Genomic DNA, 19,582 nt, shown 5'->3' with positions numbered 1-19,582 from the left:
AAAACCTCCCACCGGTGGCAAAGAGGGACCTGGCAACCCTAGGTGGACCTTTTATCCCTTCTCCCGATGCACCCGGGGAGCCTCTTTCAGTAGGGTTGCCAACCTCCAGGTACTAGCTGGAAATCTGCTATTACAACTGATCTCCAGCCGATAGAGATCAGTCCACCTGGAGAAAATGGATGCTTTGGTTATTGGACTCTATGGCATCGAAGTCCCTCCCCTCCCCAAACCCTGCCCTCCTTAGGCCCCACCCCAAAAATCTTCCGCCGGTGTCGAAGAGGGACCTGCCAACCCTATCAGTTATGGAGTTTGGAAATAACAATTGGGCTTCTTTGGTCTAAGAGCATGGTTCTCCCTTAGGGCATGAGAGGTCCTGGGTTCAAATTCAAAACCAGCCCTGTTTGCTTGTGCTGGTAAAGGCTGGTGTGTTAGAGAACTTGTGCCGGAGGGCAATTCGGAGGGTCTTCTTGCCCTGTCGTGGGGCTACTGGTTGGCCACTGTGAAAAATAGGAAGCTGGGCTCAATAGCCCTGAGGCCTAATCCATCGGGGCTCTTCTTCTCTTTTTACGTTCTTACCAGAGTACAACCAAGCATGCACAGAGTATCATTCCGTTTCCACACAGTAACCACAACTAGGAATCTTACAGCATATCTAGGGGAGTTCGAAAGGCTTCCAGCTCAGATGTCTCAGCTCTTATTTAAGAAAACGATGGCTGGCCTTCGCCTGACTCCCTCCGTATCTGGGATTCAGGGACGCCTGTCAAACCTTTCTGGCTCTCGCGCCTTTCCTACAAACAGCTGCGCCTCCTGGTACCGTAAGGGCAATGACCTTGATGAATGTATGCAAACCTTTTGTGTGTGAGAGAGAGAAGGAAAGAGAGCCTTGCCAAGGAAAGTGGAATTGGCTGGCATTTAGAGACTCCAAGCGGGGATGGAGGTGCCCCTACATAACGTCCGTCTTCACTCAGCGGGTCACCTGCTGTGCCCCCGGCATCTGACAGCAAGGTGACTGCCAAGATGATGAAAAAGTCAGACAGGTGCTCCAAGGGGTTGTCATATCTGCAGGTAGGGTTGCCGACCTCCAGGTACTAGCTGGAGATCTCCTGCTATTACAACTGATCTCCAGCCGATAGAAATCAGTTCACCTGGAGAAAAGGGCCACTTTGGCAATCGGACTCCCATGGCATTGAAGTTAGGGTTGCCAACCTCCAGGTACTAGCTGGAGATCTCCTGCTATTACAATGGATCCCCAGCCGATAGAGATCGTTTCAGCTGAGAAAATGGCTGCCTTGGCAATTGGACTCTATGGCATTCAAGTCCCTCCCCTTCCCAAACCTCTGCCCTCCTCAGGCTCCACCCCAAAAACCTCACACTGGTAGCGAAGAGGGACCTGGCAACCCTACCTGCAAGTTCCAGCCCACCGTCTGAGCTAGCCTCTGGACTGAAGGTTTCTTGTTTGTTTGTCAAGTAACCACTGAATTATGGTGACCCTGTAGGGTTTTCAAGACAAGAGACCTTGGGAGGTGGTTTGCCATTGCCCGCCTCACGACTCAGGTATTCCTTGGAGGTCACCCATCCAAATTCTAACCAGTGTCAAGGCTGAGAGTGTGTATAATGGGGTATAATGCCATAGAGTCCACCTTCCAAACTGGTCAGTTGCCTGGAGATCCAGTTGTCATCCCAGGAGATCTCCAGGCCCCACCTGGAGAATGGCAACCCTACTATGTGTTATATGTAGTTCTGTGATCATTTCCCCCAGTGATTTCTTTTAAGCAATACAGCAGCGGCAGCTGCAAGACTGGTAGGAGCAGTGGGTTGGGGGTGTTATCAACATGCACCCGCAGGCTGCTTTTACCTTTGCTGTTATTTACACCAATTCCCCCCTCCCAAAAAAAAAAAACACGTCCTCCGAAACTCTTAGATATATTAACTTTATTAGGAGTACGCTCTTCGAAGAAATTGTCAAGAGAACTGTACAGCATTGGAGTCCTAAACGTTTCAACCTTGCCCCATTGAGCACACACACACACTCACATGTACACACACACAGTCTCCCCAGACGGTCTGTGAACACTGCTCTCAGCCATGGCCGCAGGACCCCTGTCCTCCTGGACATGCTTCCACTTCATAAACATCTCCTGCCTTTCTTGGTGATGGACCCTCCTCCCGCTCCTCAAAGTACAAAACAGGTACGCTTAGAACTAAAATAATATAACAGCCGCAGTCCCCAGGGTGGTCCCGCTGGGCAATGCACGTGGCCCCAATTACAAAAATTAAATAGGATTCCTCCTCCCTTTCCCACCTACCCCTCCCCAAAGCACCCATTTTTACATATTTAAATAAAAATAGCCAACTAAAAGTAGTGAAGTGTAAACTTTGTTGGATGCTGTGATTTGTCAAATAATTAAAAGTTCAAGTAAAGAAGACCCACCGGTTGCTTCCAGATCTGCTCCCAGCAGGCTGCTACCACACATTTCAAAATTTGTAACCTAGAGCATTTGGACTGCCTGGAGACCTTGGGAAAGGAAATGGCTTGTCTACTACCTGCTGTCTCTGGGTCGGAGGACCACCTTTCGGAGATTCGTCTCCAGCTTCAGCTCAGCTCCACCAAATCGCCCCCACCTCTTTATCTCAATGCTGGCAACCGGTACTGATATCCCAGGCCTGGCTGCCATGTTTCCTTGTTATACAAGCAATAGTATTAACTATCCTGGGTGGCAGCCCGGACAGAGGCACTGTCCAGCCACTGTGAACAGTAGGTTCATGCACCACAGGTAAAGGAGTGGAGTTAACCCACCTCCAAACCAAACTGAGAAATACTTATTTAGGGCATATCCACACGGTTCCGATTTAGGGCATCAGGATGCAAGCGCACATGATAAAGAGAACGGATCGCTGTCCGCTCTGGGAAAGGCAAGCTGCTCACATTTGCGGGCCCCAATTCAGGTTCAGCGCTCTGCAGGGAGGAGAGAAATTATTACCCTCCAACCTATGCTCAAAACCAAGCTCCCTGCGCCGTTGTTAGCATTTTAAGGAGGGAAAGATGAAGACAGTAAAGGGAGAGGGGAGCCAAACTTGGGATAAAAACTGGCTGTCAAGTGTGATCTCCTATACTGGCCCCTCTCTGTAGTTTAATCACTTTATTATAGCTAAGTACAAGCTCATTCCGGCTTCCTCATTTTGTCCTAAGCCACCGATGTTTGCTGTTTTGGTTTCCTTGGGCTTGGATAACCCCTCTGTGGCTACTGGGTTGTTTCACATCTGCAAATCCCTAATACTGAAGGGCTAAGAGAGTCCAGCTGTGACCACCTGTGGGTCTACAGCTCTTCCAACACTTCTCGGTAAACTGACAAGGAGTCGTCAGTCTTCGTCTTGAATTGCCGATTCAAAGGCTTCTGACTCTTTTAGGCAGAGAGTTGTGGTCAGCAGCTGGCTTTCCTTCTGGTTCCTCACGCAGGGTATTCCCCATTGTCAACCCCACCCTGTCCCACCCCCCACAAATACAGGTATTCTTCATATCAAGAGTCTTATGAGCGTACGAAACTGCCTTGTAAAGGGTCAGACCATTGGTCCGTGAAGCTCAGTCTTGTGACGGGCTGTAGTTTGCCAGGTTCTCAGGTGCAGAATGATATTTCCCATCACCTGCTATCTGAGACCCTTCACCTGAAAATGCCAGTCTTGGGTAGCCCAAAGCTCATTACCCGATTTGCACAACACCAGGCAGCGAAGCAGAGCATTGCGGAGGCAAAGCAGCCGTGTTCTTTTTGGTGCTGCCAGAGGATAACTATCCTCTGCGGCTCAAGTCACAGCCCTTCAGCAATGGTAAATCTCCTGCTCGGAGACAGGACCGATCCGCCGGGATGCCGTCTCCTTCGCTTCCCAGATGTTGTCATAACTGAAGTCACTTTGGAAGCTTTGGAGTTCGGCATAATCGTGATAAGCCGAGTCCAGCCGTTCGCGTCCGTTTTCCGGCAGGTCGTATGCTCCGATGCTTTCATCTGTGGAAGCAGGGGATCCAAATCAGTATATTTACATAGAAAGCTCTTGTGCCAAACTCCCCAGTGCTTCAGCTTGAGATTTTTCACAGGCCTGCAGTCAGAACACCTTTTACCTGGAGATGTCCAGGACTGAGCCCTCTGAAAGCAAAGTTCACACACAGCCACTGACCTATTTCTTGTGTGGTTTCAGCTGTGTCCAAACTAATTTTTTCTCTGCCACAGTTTGTTTGGTTTCATTTGGATCCTCCCCCACCCCCAACCCGCGGTGCCTGTCATCCATCACTACCTGTTCTTAGAATAAATTATCATAATATTTCTGGAGCATCCGGGGCGGGGGTTGTATCATGACACAGCAAGACAGACATCACGCCTCACTCTTTGCCGAGAGACTCACCTGAACCTGGCAAGGAAGGTGCTGGAAATTCATCCCTCGATAAGGAGCCCTGTTTGGGGGAAGACAACAGAAACACAAATGCAGACTTAAAAAAAAAATCCACAGACGTTTCCCTCCTATGGCTTAATCGGCATCAACTCTTAATTGACCTCGGAGTCTGCGCCAGTTTTTGCATGTGTTTGTACCAAGCATATGAGAAAGCCACATCGTGTACGTTTCTCCCCCAAGGGCCAAGAGGCTCAGACTAGTAAGCAAACTCCATATACAAGAGGGCACAGCGTGCTTATGAAGATCAGAGTACAATAGCCATGCTTTTGGAACAGGCATGGATGACTCTGTGGCTTAATGTTTTCTCTTAAACCAAAGGTCTTTTTTTCATCCTAGACCAAAATCTGCTCCAACTCTTACATTTTGCCCTTGGGATATAGCCAAAAGAAATAGTATTAGGGTCCCCCGCCCCGCCCCATTCCCTGAACTGTTTAGAGGCCTCCATGTTTCTCCAGCCCCAGGGAATTATCTGAGAAGGAAGCATAATAAAAGAACTGCATGCTGAACTGAACCTAGGGATGGCAGCTCCAGGTTGGGAAATACCTGGAGATTTCAGGAATGGAGTCTGGGGAGGGTGGGGTTTGGGAAGGGGAGGACTTAAATGGGGTATAATGCCATAGAGGTAGGGTTGCCAGGTTCCTCTTTGCCACCGGTGGGAGGTTTTGGGGGTGGAGCCTGAGGAGGGCGGGGTTTGGGGAGGGGAGGGACTTCAATGCCATAGAGTCCAATTGCCAAAGCGGCCATTTTCTCCAGGGGAACTGATCTCTATCGGCTGGAGATCAGTTGAAACAGCAGGAGAGCTCCAGCTAGCACCTGGAGGTTTTGGAAATCAGTACAGGAGCGAAGGGTGTTTAAACAAAGTGCAAAACTATTTATGAGCTACCACAATAATGTACAAACAAAACAAAGTGCACACAATAAGACATACGACCTTATTGAGTACACTTTGTTTTGTTTGTACATTATTGTGGTAGCTCATAAATAGTTTTGCACTTTGTTTAAACATCCTTCGCTCCTGTACTGATTTCCAAATCTTTCAGATACTAGTACAGTGGTGTCTATTTTCTCTCCAGTACCTGGAGGTTGGCAACCCTACATAGAAGCCACCTTCCAAAGAGGCCATTTACTCCAGGAGAACTGATTTATGTCACCTAGAGATCAGTTGTAATAGCAGAAGGTTGGCAACCCTAACTGAACTGAATGTCTACCTATTCTAGCACCTGATATCTAAACAGGGCCAGCCAGAGGTTTGACCAAAGTTTGCCCAAGGAGCCAGGCCACCACCCTACATTTCTGGATTTCACTCACTGCCGCCAAATAATCTAGGTCCGAATGAGGCATCATTGAAAAATTCAAAGTTGGGCCTGGGATGCTGAATCTCTTTGCTGCGGTTGGCTCTCGCCAGTGGTTTCCAGGTAATGGCTGGGAGTTCTTCTTCTGCAGTGGAGGATGGTGGGATACGGGGACAGACACCGGCATGGCTGGGTAGCCATTTTGCTGCTCCAAGCCAGTCCGACCGTGGCGTTTCAGGAACTTTAAAGAAAGGAGAACATTGCTTTGTTACAATTTGGTTGCTCCAGGAAGAGAAAAAATAGCTCTTCTCTGCACCTAATCCTGCCTGGACCCCTTTTGTAGTTTTATAGGACATGTCAGTTCATTGGAGCAAATAATCCCGACTGCCAAGATGCTGTCCAAGGTCTCAGACAGCCTTGCTTTGGATAGAGACCTCTTACCCACAAAGCCTGTGTTCTGCTTATGAGCTACCGGTCTCTCATTTTCATACAGTTGCAATCCAAAAACCATTCCAGGAAAGCAATCAGCGGATCAACAAAACTACATCCCAACTGGCCCTCGCTTTATTAGATGTGATAGCAATACGCTACACAATACATTACGAGAAATATCCCACGATTTGATGTCCCGACATACCTTTTTCACCTTAAAAAGCAAAACCACAGTCGTTTTAAACCTTAAAATCCTGTAAAAGATTTGGATCAGAACAATGGGACAGGTTGGTGATGAGAATTAAAATTTGATGTAATATCTCACTTTGATATCCAAGAAGATTTATTTTTGGTGTGCATGAAAAATCCATGTTTAGAGGAGCTGGCCCTCTTGATTCTGAGTAGGTTACCGTAGTATGTAAGCCCAGAACTGTGACTCTTCAAGAGAGACAATGGCCACTCTCTTCTGTAGGCAGGTAATTTTATTCTTCTGTGCCCTGTGTTGCGAGTTATTGGACGGATTCCCCACCACCACCACTGGAAACTGATTGGAAGGAGGGCCGAGTCAGAATAGTAAATCATGCAGAGATTCATCAAGCAGCCCCTCTGTGGATGGGTGCTTTTGGGCACAGGCATCTGTATATATTTGATTAGTTCACAAGATACTAGTACTAGAAAGCCAGCATGGTGTAGTGGTGAAGAGCGGTGGTTTGGAGCGGTGGATTCTAATCTGGAGAATTGGGTTTGATTCCCCACTCCTCCACACAAAGGGCGGAGGCTAATCTGGTGAACCGTGTTGGTTTCCCAACTCCTATGCATGAACCCATATTGGGCTAGTCACAGATCTCTTAGAGCTCTTTCAGCCCCACCTACCTCACAGGGTGTCTGGTGGGGGGGGGAAGGGAAGGTGATTGTAAGCCAGTTTGATTCTCCCTAAAGTGGTAAAGAAAACCAACTCTTCTTCTTTTTCTAGCCCGCAGTGTGAAAGTTCCTGTGTTATATATTTGTGGCTTCTTATCAACTTAACATACGTAGTACCTCTTCTAGGAAGTTGCAATCTTCAGCCCGATGTGAAGAGGGAGAGTTAGGGGTGTAGGGGTCGGCATACATGGGAGAGGAAGGCAGGGGTTTGTTCTTCAGGTTTTCAGGCTCTGTACAGTTCTGAATTCTTGGCAGATTCCACTGTTTCATCTACAGAGGGAATGAGGAAACAAACATGGATGTGTGAAGCTTGCAGAAAAAAGTGGTCCCAGGGAAATGTTCAGATGTTCAGAAGTCTACATGCAATTCCACACAGCCACGGAAATACTGCACAAATGTTGGAATCTGGCACTCTGGCCTCCTGACATTTTCAATCCTTGTGTCTTCTCACAACATAAAATTAACATTTGGAGCTCACTACCATGGATCTGCCAAAGACCCTGGCCCCTAGCATAGCTGGCTCAAAAAAAATAAAAAAAAGGATGAAAAAAATTAACAGAGGATAGGCTTATCAATGAACATTAGCCATTATAGTGAAATGGAACCTCCCATTCAAAGGCAGTCTACCTGTCTTCTCTTGTCAGAGGAAATGGAGACTGCAATGCCCAACCTTAACTGGCAGAAGGTAGGAAGGCATCCTCCAGCCCTGGAACTTTGTGCCCTACCTTCAAATGCCTCCCCCTCAATGAGCCTGCCCCACATTTTGAGAACCTATCCTATAAGAGTCTCCCTTCTGTTTTGAAGATATGAACCACTTGCCAATTATGTTATTAAAAAATGGTCAGGTGATGCCTGCCGAGGTACAGGTATCAAAATCTAAACACCTTCTAAAAGGCAAACAGAATTTCAGGAGAGGCATTCCCTGTTCTCTCACACAGGTGAGGGGATACCTCTTCTGAGACTATGCCTCCCACAATACATGTGCACATCACGAACAAACAAAGAAAGGAGGCTTTTTTCCTTAATCAGTATTGTTTTGTGCATAAAACATATGTAGATCTAACTGCCTCATCAGTCGATGAATCAGCTCATACTATCAGCCCCTCTCACGTCAATTCCATGACCTGGTCACTACATCTATGGACATATGAAGCTGCCTTATACTGAATCAGACCATTGGTCCATCCAAGTCAGTATTATCTACTCAGACTGGCAGCAGCTCTCCAGAGCTTCAGGTAGAGTTCTTTCACAACACCTACTACCTGCTCTTTTCGAACTGGAGATGCTAGGGATTGAACCTGGGGAGTTCTGTATGCCAAGCAGATGCTCTACCTCTGAGCTGTGGCCCCTCCTGAATCTATGCCTTCCTTACATGGTTTAGGTCCAGATGCAGTGGGGGAACAGCTGGATGTTGCTGGTGTACCAGGGCTGTGTACGGCTCGTTGTACACTGGAGACAAAACCTCTCCATTGGGACGCTCAGGAGTGAGTTTTAAGCGACTCCTTTCTGAGTCCGGGTTGTTGGGCTGAGGCTGCAGGGCTGGCTGGACACTTTTCCCTTTGGATTGTCGAGAGCTTCCTTTCCTTTTCAGTTCAGGTTTCGGTATCCCAGAAGCCGTCAAGACTGGGTTTGCAGGACACTGCAACAGGAGAAAATGCTTATGTCAGTCACCTAGCATTCATCTCAAATTATATGCATTACCTCTAACACGCATGTACAAAATTAAAGAATTATAGGCAGGGGTTATATGTACAATCCGTAAGACAGCAGGAATCGCAGGAGACTTCCTGCTGTCTTATGGATATAACCCTTGTCCACAATTCTTTAATCTTGAGAATCTCAGCTTTCATTTGAAAAACAATAGGGCTGGATTCTAGCCCCTATGACTGTGCAGAGGTGCCTGAAAGCATTTGGCCAATCTCAAAAGCCAGAGAGGTGGATGAACAAGATTTCGAGAGGTTGGGAACAGAGTTTCTTTTGAAAACACAAAGTTTCTAGCCCTTATGATTACAAAAATATGGTGGATGAGGGGTGAGCTAAGTAGGGTGCTGGCAGAACAGAGGATTTAAATTTTCTTTGAACTGCACTGTGAGTCATGACTCCTTCCTCAATTCCAAAATCCACATTCTTGTTTGGCTTAAAAGACCAAAGAGATTTCCTTCGGCCTGCACTTTCCAACCACGCACTTACACGGCCAGGTTGAGGCAGACAGTCTTCTCCCAGCCGGCTTTCGGGCAGCACACCAAACGATTGCCTCTCCGAAAGGGAGCCCATGCTGTTCTGGGAGTGGTGAGTGGAGGTCGCTCCCTTGCCTCCTGACGCCCAAGAGTTTGTTCGGCCTTCAGAGTTAAGTGATCCTCTCCCGCTGCCAGAGAGCTAAATCAATAAAAGGAGGGGGAAAGCAATTGGAGTGACTATGTTTTGCAAAGATCTACAGAGGACAGAGCGTTGGCCATAGTCAACAAAAACCAAATTCAAATCCTGGTCAGCTTCCAAGCTCACCATGGGCAGCTTACATTGTACAGGTATGAAATAATGGACAAGAAAACACAAAAACTAAGTGTACTGAATATAAAAGCCACTTCCCAGCGTTCTGTCACATTGTGAGGTGACCAAGAAACAGAACCAAGGGCAGGGCTAATCTGATGAAGAGGAGGGTCTATGCAGATTGTGTCTTCTGTTTCTCGGTCCACCTAGTATTATAGAAACTTACCAGACCCAGATGTTGTGGTTTTGGTCCTGAGAAACTTTCAGATCCAGAAAGGGAAGAATCAGCATTTCGGAACTGAGCTGACTTAAGACAGTACAGCCACTCTTGGTAATCTTCATAGCTGGGGCAAATCACCCGAATGGAGTTGATTAATCGGCCTACGAGGAATATAAATCAATCTGTTTAACTCTGTCTTCTCTGTTTCTCTTTGCAGTCTTCTGCTTTGTGCAGTGTTTGTTTTGTGGCTTGAAGAAACCCATGTCTCTTCAAATAACAGAGCTGTTCTCTGCTGTGTGTCTCATCCCCAGCTGAAACACCAATTCTTTCTAATCCACATTAATTACACATTAATTAATAACTGCCACCCCCTGTTTCCATCTGTGGCAATATATAATACTAAAGTGGCTGGCTCAGGCCAATCACACACAAACACACACAAGCAGATCACTTACAGACAAGGTAGGGCGTTCTTCAATTCCAATGGACTTACTAGGTATATAGCAAAATAAGACTTTGTACGTTGGCCAAAATAAAAAGAAAATCAGCCTGGTGAGGACTGAGCATGCTTTAGGATGGTGTCCCCAACCTTTTTGAGCCTGTGGGGACATTTGGACATGGCATGGTGGGCACGGCAACAGAATGGCTGCTGCATGAAGCAAAGCCATCCACAGAATGATTGCTACAGCATAACTTCAATAACACAGTGTAGATGCTTGTGTTGTGGTGACTTCAATACCATAGAGACCTATTGACAAAGCAGCCATTTTCTCCAGGTGAACTGATCTCTATCGGCTGGAGATCAGTTGTAATAGCAGGAGATCTCCAGCTACTACCTGGAGGTTGGCAACCCTGCATGGCACCCATGGGCTCCTCACTGGGGTTTTCTGCTCTAGGAGGCACAGAATGTTATAAGCAGTTGACTCACTTGAAGGGGGAAAATACAGGAGGTAAATTGGCCTGCTCAAATCCCCAAGAGCATACAAAATTTCTGGAGGGAGAGATATAGGTGTGAGGGATTGAAGAATTTCCAAGCAATTAATCTCTCACCCCACCCACCCACCCCCATTGAAACTTTGCAGGAACCCCTGTTTGTACCTTCTATTAGAAAAGAGGTCTTCTGGTTTTCTTCAAACTGCACTTGGATCGCATTTAGAGGCAACTCTCCCTGTTTGTATAAAAGGGTTAGAATGAGAAATCTGAGACTTCAAATATTTAATCACCCATAATAATCCACATAGTCTTCCCAATACTGTCCACACTAGGCTTGTAAATCACCAGTTGCTAACTTAACTTTCTGAGTGAAGGATCCAGAAAACCTTTACAAAGTTGATTGTTGTTCTTTACAGCCACAAGTAAGCCAGTGAGGCTACAAAAACATTTCTATGGGCTAGTAATTTCTGTGGATTTCTTCTTTGCACAATGAGGCTCTTTGCACCATGAGATTCAAGCATTTCGAGGCCTGACCACCCCTGGCGTCCAATACGGCACGTTGATTGCATTTGGTGAAAGATCACCCCTGACTCTTGTGGTCACTTACAAGAGCTGCTACTATAAAGGAAGGAAATTCTGTGGCCCTAAAGGACTTTGTTCTCTGACTGGCCTTGTTCAACACCAGCCTTGGGTGATCCCGAATGCTATTTACTCTCTCAAGCAGTTTGCTCAGGGCAAGGTGGCAGGCTTAGCTTAATTTTCCGAGAAAGGCTAGCGACCTTGGGAAGGTGAACGTCTTGTGAGGATCAAAGTTTCCGTTTTATTCAAAGAACGAACAAAATAATGTGTGTATGTGGAAGAGAGAGAGAGAGAAAAAAAAGGGTGGAAAGAGAAAAGTGGTACTGTCCACCCTCTGAAGCTTCGATTTTCTCTGGGGGACCTGATCTCTGCAGCCTGGAGATCAATAGTAATCAGCAGTAATTCTGGGAGATCTCCAGGGCTCAACCCTAGGCTTCCTCTAATGTTGGAGCGTGGTGGTGGGTCTTGTGGAGAGGGGGGAAGGATTCCTGGGCTTCTACAAGGTACCCCCTGCGCCTCTGGGGATTGCATTCAGTTTGCTCCACCAGGCCTGACTCCCCTCCAGAGATAACAAATACAGAGTTATTTTCTGTTGCCCCAGAAGGTCGGACCAGAACCAACGGGTTGAAATTAAATCAAACGGGTTTTCTGATAAACATTAGGAATAACTTTCGGACAGTTAGACAGTGGTTCCTCAATGCAACAGGCTTGAACACATGAAGCTGCCTTATACCGAATCAGACCCCTTGGTCCATCAAAGTCAGTATTGTCTACTCAGACTGGCAGCGGCTCTCCAGGGTCTCAAGCAGAGGTCTTTCACCTACTTGCTTCCTCAGGAGGTGGTGGGCTCTCCTTCCCTGGAGGTTTTCAAGCAGAGGCTAGATGGCCATCTGTCAGCAGTGCTGATTCTGTGAACTTAGACAGATCATGAGAGGGGGGGTTGCGTCAGTGTTTGGCTCTCATGGCCTTTCCTTACATGACCAGGGAAATACCGATCGCCACTTTGGGGTCAGGAAGCAATTTCCCTCCAGGCCAGATTGGCCAGGGACCCTGGTGGATTTTTATTGGCCATCTTCTGGGCATGGAGTAGGGGGTCACTGGGTGTGTGCAGGGGAGGTAGTTGTGAATTTCCTGCATTGTGCAGTGGGTTGGACTAGATGATCCTGGTGGCCCCTTCCAACTCTATGATTCTGTTTCTCAGAGAGGGGTGTTGTACACCAAAGCCTCACTTAAAGGGCCACATGGCCTGCTCTGGCACGAACACCCACACGCCAAGTGTAGTTGCTAATTGCACCCCATCCGAGTCTGGCGGTTGGCACAGAGTTGCTGAGCAAGAGACATTCCAACTGTGGTGTGCAGCAAATGGCTCCCCTCTGACCCCTGTGCCAGCAGCCGGAGCCCCAGGGCGGGCATGAGTCAAGACGGGTAGATTTCAGAGGGTGTGCGGCATAACAGCCGGAGAAGGCCAGCCCAAGACAAAAGGCCAGGTTGGAGCAGGCAGCCACAGATGAGGCCTCTAGGATTCTTCCAGTTAGTTCTCTGGTATATAACATTGTGGGGGGGGGGGGGAATAGGCACACTGCTGATACAGCAGCCGAAGTTCCCATCAAAGGAATGGAAAACATGCACAGGCATGTTCCCTCCCAAGTGGCCCGCTAGATGCTTCTGGGAAAGTCACAAACAGCATGAAGGCGAAGAAGAAGAAGAAGGCGAAGAAGAAGAAGGCGAAGAAGAAGAAGAAGAAGAAGAAGAAGAAGGCGAAGAAGAAGAAGAGTTGGTTTTTATATGCTGACTTTCTCTACCACTTAAGGAAGAATCAGACTGGCTTACAATCACCTTCCCTTCCCCTCCCCACAACAGACACCTTGTGAGGCAGGTGGGGCTGAGAGAGTTCAGAGAGAACAGTGACTAGCCCAAGGTCACCCAGATGGCCTAATGTGTAGGAGTGGGGAAACCAACCTGGTTCTCCAGATTAGAGTCCGCTGCTCAAGTGGAGGAGTGGGGAATTGAACCTGGTTCTCCAGATTAGAATCTGCTGCTTCTAACCACTGCACCACGTTGGTCTTCTCCAATCCTCTGGCAATTGTTATTCAAGGGTATACTGCCTCTGAATAGGGAGGTTAGGTATCATGGCTTGCAGCTATTGATGGTTCTATCCCCCATTAATTTGTCTAATTGATTTTTAGCCATCTGCACTAGCCCTGTCCTCTTAAGGTTGCCAACCACCAGGTGAGGTCTGGAAATCTCCCAGAATTATAAACTAATCTCCAGACGACAGAGATCACTTCCCCTGGAGAAAATGGGTCTGCCCCCAAATCTCCAGGAATTCCCCACCCCTTAAGCTGGCAACCCTTCACATCCTGTTTTAGTGAATTCTGTATATGTGTCGGGCATGTAGACTTATAAATAGGGTTGCCAACCACCAGGTAGTAGCTGGAGATCTCCCGCTATTACAACTGATCTCCAGCCGATAAAGACCAATTCACCTGGAGAAAATGGCCGCCTTTGGCAATTGGACTCTATGGCATTGAAGTCCCTCCCCTCCCAAACCCTGCCCTCCTCAGGCTCCGCCCCAAAAACCTCCAGGTATTTCCCAACCTGGAGCTGGCAGCCCTACTTATAAAAGCAAGAGAGTTACGGCTCACTAGAAAGGGGCATAATTTATATCTTTATTTATTAGAATGTTTTATTTCCTGCCTTTCTCTTTGTGGCTCAAGGTGGCTTACAATTCATAGTTAGAAACTTAGTTCAATAAAACCACATTCTTAAGAACCCATTATTGTCTTAGCTGGACCGACACACCCCAGTTGGATTCCCTCTCTGGCCACCAGGAAGTGCTACATGGCTGATTTTCAACTGGGCCGATAAGAAGGAGGGATAAGATGATTCTGCCTCTTAGTTTAAATAGTTGGCTTACTCTTGACCTCAACAGCACTATTGTGAGCCAGTGTGGTCACAGTGTCTGGAGTGTTAGACCTCAGCCGAGGAGATCTGGGTTCAAATCCTTCCTTAGCTGTGACGCTTACCGGGCTGTTGTGAGGATAAAATAGAAGGGGGGCCACGACTTTGCCTTCCTCAGAGGAAGGACAGAGCAAAGGGGGGGGAAATAAACAACTATTATTATTATAAAGTTAAATTACATTATATATTAACTTGATCCCCAGAAGGGATGCCCGCCTCCAGGTGGGACCTGGGGATCCTTCGGAAGTACAGCTCATCTCCAGACTACAGCAATCAGTTCCCCCGGAGAAAATAGATGCTTTGGAGGGTGGACTCTATGGCATTGCACCCCAATGAGGTACCTCCCCAGGCTCCATCCACAAATCTCCAGGAGTTTCCCAACCTGGCTGCGGCAACCCTAAGCTCCCATCCCCCACCAGTGGCCAGGGGGGGACCTGGCAACCCTAACCCCCGGTGAAGCTGGACAGGTGGAAGTTCACGCTCGGAGACTTGTACCAAGCCCACAGCGACCTAATTATTTTGTCTCTTTTCATTCATTTGCAACACACAAATTGGTCTGGGTTTGAGCATCAGCAGACTGGAATGGGGAACTCAATGTGCCGCGGATGATTCCGTGCCCAGACATGCCCATGGAAAGTCAGGTTCCCACAGTATTGTCACAGGGTTATGAATCACCGGAGCACACCTCTGCCCAAAGCCCCACAACTAAAGCAAATATTCCTTTCCCGTCATAGGAAGAGCAAACATGACAGCTGGCCTTCCAAGCAGGGTTGCCAACTCCAGCTTGAAAAATTCTTGGTGATTTGGGGGAGGGGGTGACTGGGGAGGGCAAGAGTTAGGGGAGGGGTGGACCTCAGTGGGGACATGATGCCCCACTATTTCCAAGGTATTTGCACAGACTTTGGGGTTACACCTCACATACCCTAAGCTATGGAGGGTTTGCCAACTCCAGCTTTGGAAATTCCTGGAGATGTGGGAGCATTGCCTGGGGAGGGTAGTTTGGGGGAGGCAGTGACCTCAGCGGGGATGTGATGTCACTCTAGGACTTCCATTTCCCTGTGACTCTATGATATACCATAGAGTGTCTCCCCACTGGAAGCTGACATTTCCTCCAGGAAATTAATCTGGAGATTATTGTAATTCCAGAAGAATACCCAGTCCCACTTTGAGGTCGTTAACTCTATAAGGTTGTCATTCCCCCACGCCGCTGCAATTGCCTGGGCCGTTCTGCTAGTCTTACTGTGTGTAGAGATGTGGAGGAGGAGGAGAAGAAGAAGAGTTGGTTTTTATATGCTGAGTTTCTCTACCTTTTAAGAAGAACCGGCTTACAATCACCTTCCCCTCCCCACAACAGACACCCTGTGAGGTAGGTGGGGCTGAGAGAGCTCTAAGAGAGCTGTGACTAGCCCAAGGTCGCCCAGCTGGCTTCACGTGTAGGAGTGGGGAAACCAACCTGGTTCTCCAGATTAGCATCAGCTGCTCATATGGAGGAGTGGGGAATCAAACACGGTTATCCAGATTAGGGTCCACCACTCCAAACCACCGCTCATAACCACTGCACCAAAACACCACGCTGGAGAAAACATCCAGATAGATCCCAAACTGTGGCCTGACTGAGGCAGATCCTTCAAAACAGTGCCTCTGTCGCTGTCCATTGAAAGGACCAGAGGCCAAAGGTCGCCACGAATTCTGGGAACCTTCCCAAATTCAGCCAGTTGCCACTGCCAGCTGGGTCCTCCCACATCACCCATAAAACCACAGGCATGTTCCGCAACAACTGTCCCACAGTGTGAACAGAGAATCCATGAAGGGGCCAGTTACTGCACGAGTTTGCTATTTCAAAAAGGAATCCCAAGACGACTTTTGGTTATAATGGACTGGATCCATGTAAGATCTTAGGAGGAGGAGGAGGAGAAGAGTTGGTTTTTATATGCCTACTTTCTCTGCCACTTAAGGGAGAATCAAACCGGCTTACAATCCCCTTCCCTTCCCCTCCCCACAACAGACACCCTGTGAGGTAGGTGGGGCTGAGAGAGCTCTAAGAGAGCTGTGACTAGCCCAAGATCACCCAGCTGGCTTCATGTGAAGGAATGGGGAAACCAACCCGGTTCACCAGATTAGCATCCGCCACTCATGTGGAGGAGCGGGGAATCAAACCCGGTTCTCCAGATCAGACTCTACTGCGCCAAACCACCGCTCTTAACCATTACACCATGCTGGCTCTCAGGAGGGCCTGAGAGGTAGGGTCGCCAGCTCTGGGTTGGGAAATACCTGTAAATTTTGAGGGTGGGTCCTGGGGGTGGTGGTGTTTAGGGAGGGAGCTTGCCATGGATGTGATACCATAGAGTCTGCCCTCCAAAGCTGCCATTGGGGAACTGATCCCTTTTGTTGGGAGATCACTTGTAGTTCCAGAAGATCTCCAGGCCCTTCCTGGAGGCTGGCAACCCTACTGACAAGCCTTCCTAGGCAAGGAATTCCAAAAGGGGGAGATCGACATGGAAAAGGCCTTATTCTGTGTTCTAAATAATATCACATCCAATGAAGAGAGAACATGGAGCTAGGCCTCTATCTCTGAGATGAGGTGGTAGGAAAAGACATATTGGAAAAGTAGGGTTGCCAGGTCCCTCTTCGCCACCAGCGGGAGGTTTTTGGAGCAGAGCCTGAGGAGGGCAGGGTTTGGGGAGGGGAGGGACTTCAATGCCATAGAGTCCAATTGCCAAAGTGGCCATTTTCTCCAGGGGAACTGATCTCTATTGGCTGGAGATCAGTTGAAACAGCAGGAGATCTCCAGCTAGTACCTGGAGGTTGGCAACCCTACATAAAAGCCACCTTCCAAAGAGGCCATTTTCTCCAGGGGAACTGATTTATGTCGCCTAGAGATCAGTAGTAAGAGCAGGGGATCTCCAGCTACCACCTGGAGGTTGGCAACCCTAGCGAAGGGGCATTCCATAAAGCAAGGCCTTCTCCATACTTTGCAAGAGGCTAGTTCTCACTGAGATGGTCAACCTGTGTCTGGACTGTACCACTTCAGACTGGAGCTGTGGGCTCAGCCGACTGAATGCAAATAAATTCCTTGCAACAGCCTGTTATGAAGAAGCCAGCCTCGTAACCCTTCTCGGTGACTTTCTTGGGGTTTTATTTTTTTATTCTGAATACAGAGAGAAATCTATATGCACGAAGGAGCAATGAACCTTGAAGGTGGAAGCGCTCCTGCCCTGACACAGGCATGGGAATTAGGCCTCCGATGGGCTTGGTCTTCAAATGTCAAGAGGGATCATTTCTCCGGCTTCAAAGGAATGCAGATGCAACCACCCTTTGAGCTCTGGGAGAGTTTAACCACAAATATTGACAAGCCTCAGCCTACCAGAGGGCCGAAATATCTTCAGCGTAGCCACCCTCCCACCCAGTTCTAAAGGAAGGGCAAGGTGTTCCCCCATGTCGAGAGTGCTTAGGAGATTCCGATGGAAAAATGCTTGTTAACCTGTCAGGCAAGCCTGCTGGGCAGAAGCCAACCCAACACATAGGAAGAGGATACTTTGGGGTGGGTAGCCATGTTGGTCTGCAGTAGAAGTGCTGGATTCGAGTCCAGTCAATCAATCTTTATTAAAAACAGTCATAGACCAGCACAGCCCTTCACAATTTACCATTAAAACCCTTAGGGTTACGCTCTACCCACAGGCTAATACAACTGGTAAAAAAAAGTTGTTTGGACTCTTTGCAAACTATATGAATAAGGTTGCCAGGTCCCTCTTTGCCACTGGCGGGAGGCTTTCGGGGTGGGGCCTGAGGAGGGCGGGGTTTGGGGACGGGAGGGACTTGAATGCCATAGAGTCCAATGGCCAACGGGTTTGATGTCTAATGATATCTTCTTGTAGTGACTTATGGCTTTTATCTGTGCTGTGTTATTGTGATAGTGTTAGTTAAGCTTTTCCCTGGATCTTTTAAAATTCTTTTGGGGTCAGCAAGCTGATGAAGAATTCGAAACGCGTTCTTGCGATGGACCCTTCCAGGATTTTGGTTGCTTTCTTCGTGATTATATATTCATAAGCCTTTGGGCTGCTTTGAAACTGTATCTTTTCTTGTTATATGTTATAGCCGATTGGCTACATTGAAACACATTTGAAGTATATAGCCCTTTGCTTGTTCAGAGGTTGTTAAGAGGTGCTGCCTTAAGCCCTGCGAGGCGAATTGTGTGATGTTAACACTTCTATCTCTTACTTTGGTTTGTTGGTTTATTCTTGTATGTTTTTATTTGAATAAATTAGCCCTTGGTTTTGCTTTGAATTGAATTGAATATTGAGCCACGTGCTGTCTTCCTACTTAGCATTCACTATTTCCAGCATAGGTTTTTTCACTTCTTAGGACCTGGAGGTTGGCAACCCTATATATAAACTACCCATTAAAATTATTGACACACCGGTGTTCTCAGCAGCATCTGGCAGATTCTACAGGCCGCTGCACAAAACTTAGCCGTCCCTACTGTAACCTGTGGGTTTTCGTCTATAAGCAACATTTTAGTTTGCTCCTGACCTGAATGGCTGGGATGCCGACTAAGCCAGGGGGAGATAAACTTAGAACGGACCTCTTGATATAAAGGACAGCGCAGTAGGACGTGCTCTGTTGTTTCAATTTCCTTTAAAGCACAGGGACATATCCTTTCCCCTGGAGGATAGGGTTCGAGTCCAGTAGCACTTCAGAGAGCCACTGGAATTCCAGGGTATGAGCTTTCGAGAGTCAAAACTCCCTTCATCACGTATCTGACAAAGGGAGCGTTGACTCTCAAAAGCTTATGCCCTGGAAATACTGTTGGTCTTCAAATCAAAAGTTTATACCCTGGATATACCCTGGAGACCAAGCCCTATAAGGAAAGGCTGAGGGAGTTGGGAATATTTAGTCTGGAGAAGAGGAGGTTGGGGGGGGGGACAACAGGATTGCCCTCTAAGTATTTGAAGGGCTGTCACTTAGAGGAGGGCAGGGAGCTGTTCCTATTGGCAGCAGAGAGGACTCGCAATAATGGGTTTAAATTGCAGGCGGAAAGGTACCGGCTGGATATTAGGAAAATTTTTTACAGTAGGAGTTGTTCGACAGTGGAATCAGCTACCTCGGGAGGTGGTGAGCTCCCCTTCCCTGGCAGTCTTTAAGCAGAGGCAGGACAAACACTTGTCAGGGATGCTCTAGGGAGGCTGATCCTGCATTGAGCAGGGGGTTGGACTAGATGGCCTCTATAGACCCTTCCAACTCTATGATTCTATCATTCTATATTTTGTTGGTCTTTAAGGCACCACTGGACAGGAAGAGGAAGTCATTAAGAGAGCGG

At 47.8% G+C, this 19,582-nt stretch overlaps 1 protein-coding gene across 1 annotated transcript in view; it reads right to left on the bottom strand.

Moving 5' to 3' along the window:
- Positions 1-3,813: 3,813 nt before the first annotated feature.
- PLEKHN1 (pleckstrin homology domain containing N1) overlaps positions 3,814-19,582 on the bottom strand; it is a 55,728-nt gene continuing 39,959 nt past the window's right edge. The window contains exons 9-16 of the mRNA XM_056865330.1: positions 10,891-10,960; positions 9,799-9,953; positions 9,276-9,461; positions 8,458-8,724; positions 7,203-7,355; positions 5,749-5,973; positions 4,393-4,441; positions 3,814-3,998 (exon numbers count right to left, since the gene is read on the bottom strand). Of these exons, the coding sequence (XP_056721308.1) occupies positions 3,814-3,998; positions 4,393-4,441; positions 5,749-5,973; positions 7,203-7,355; positions 8,458-8,724; positions 9,276-9,461; positions 9,799-9,953; positions 10,891-10,960 (1,290 nt within the window). The remainder of the gene's footprint in view (positions 3,999-4,392; positions 4,442-5,748; positions 5,974-7,202; positions 7,356-8,457; positions 8,725-9,275; positions 9,462-9,798; positions 9,954-10,890; positions 10,961-19,582) is intronic.

This window comes from Euleptes europaea, chromosome 19 (genome assembly GCF_029931775.1).
Source record: "Euleptes europaea isolate rEulEur1 chromosome 19, rEulEur1.hap1, whole genome shotgun sequence".
Lineage (NCBI taxonomy): Eukaryota > Metazoa > Chordata > Lepidosauria > Squamata > Sphaerodactylidae > Euleptes > Euleptes europaea.
Note: the sequence above shows the minus strand (reverse complement) of the source record. Positions and strands in the feature narration are given on the sequence as shown.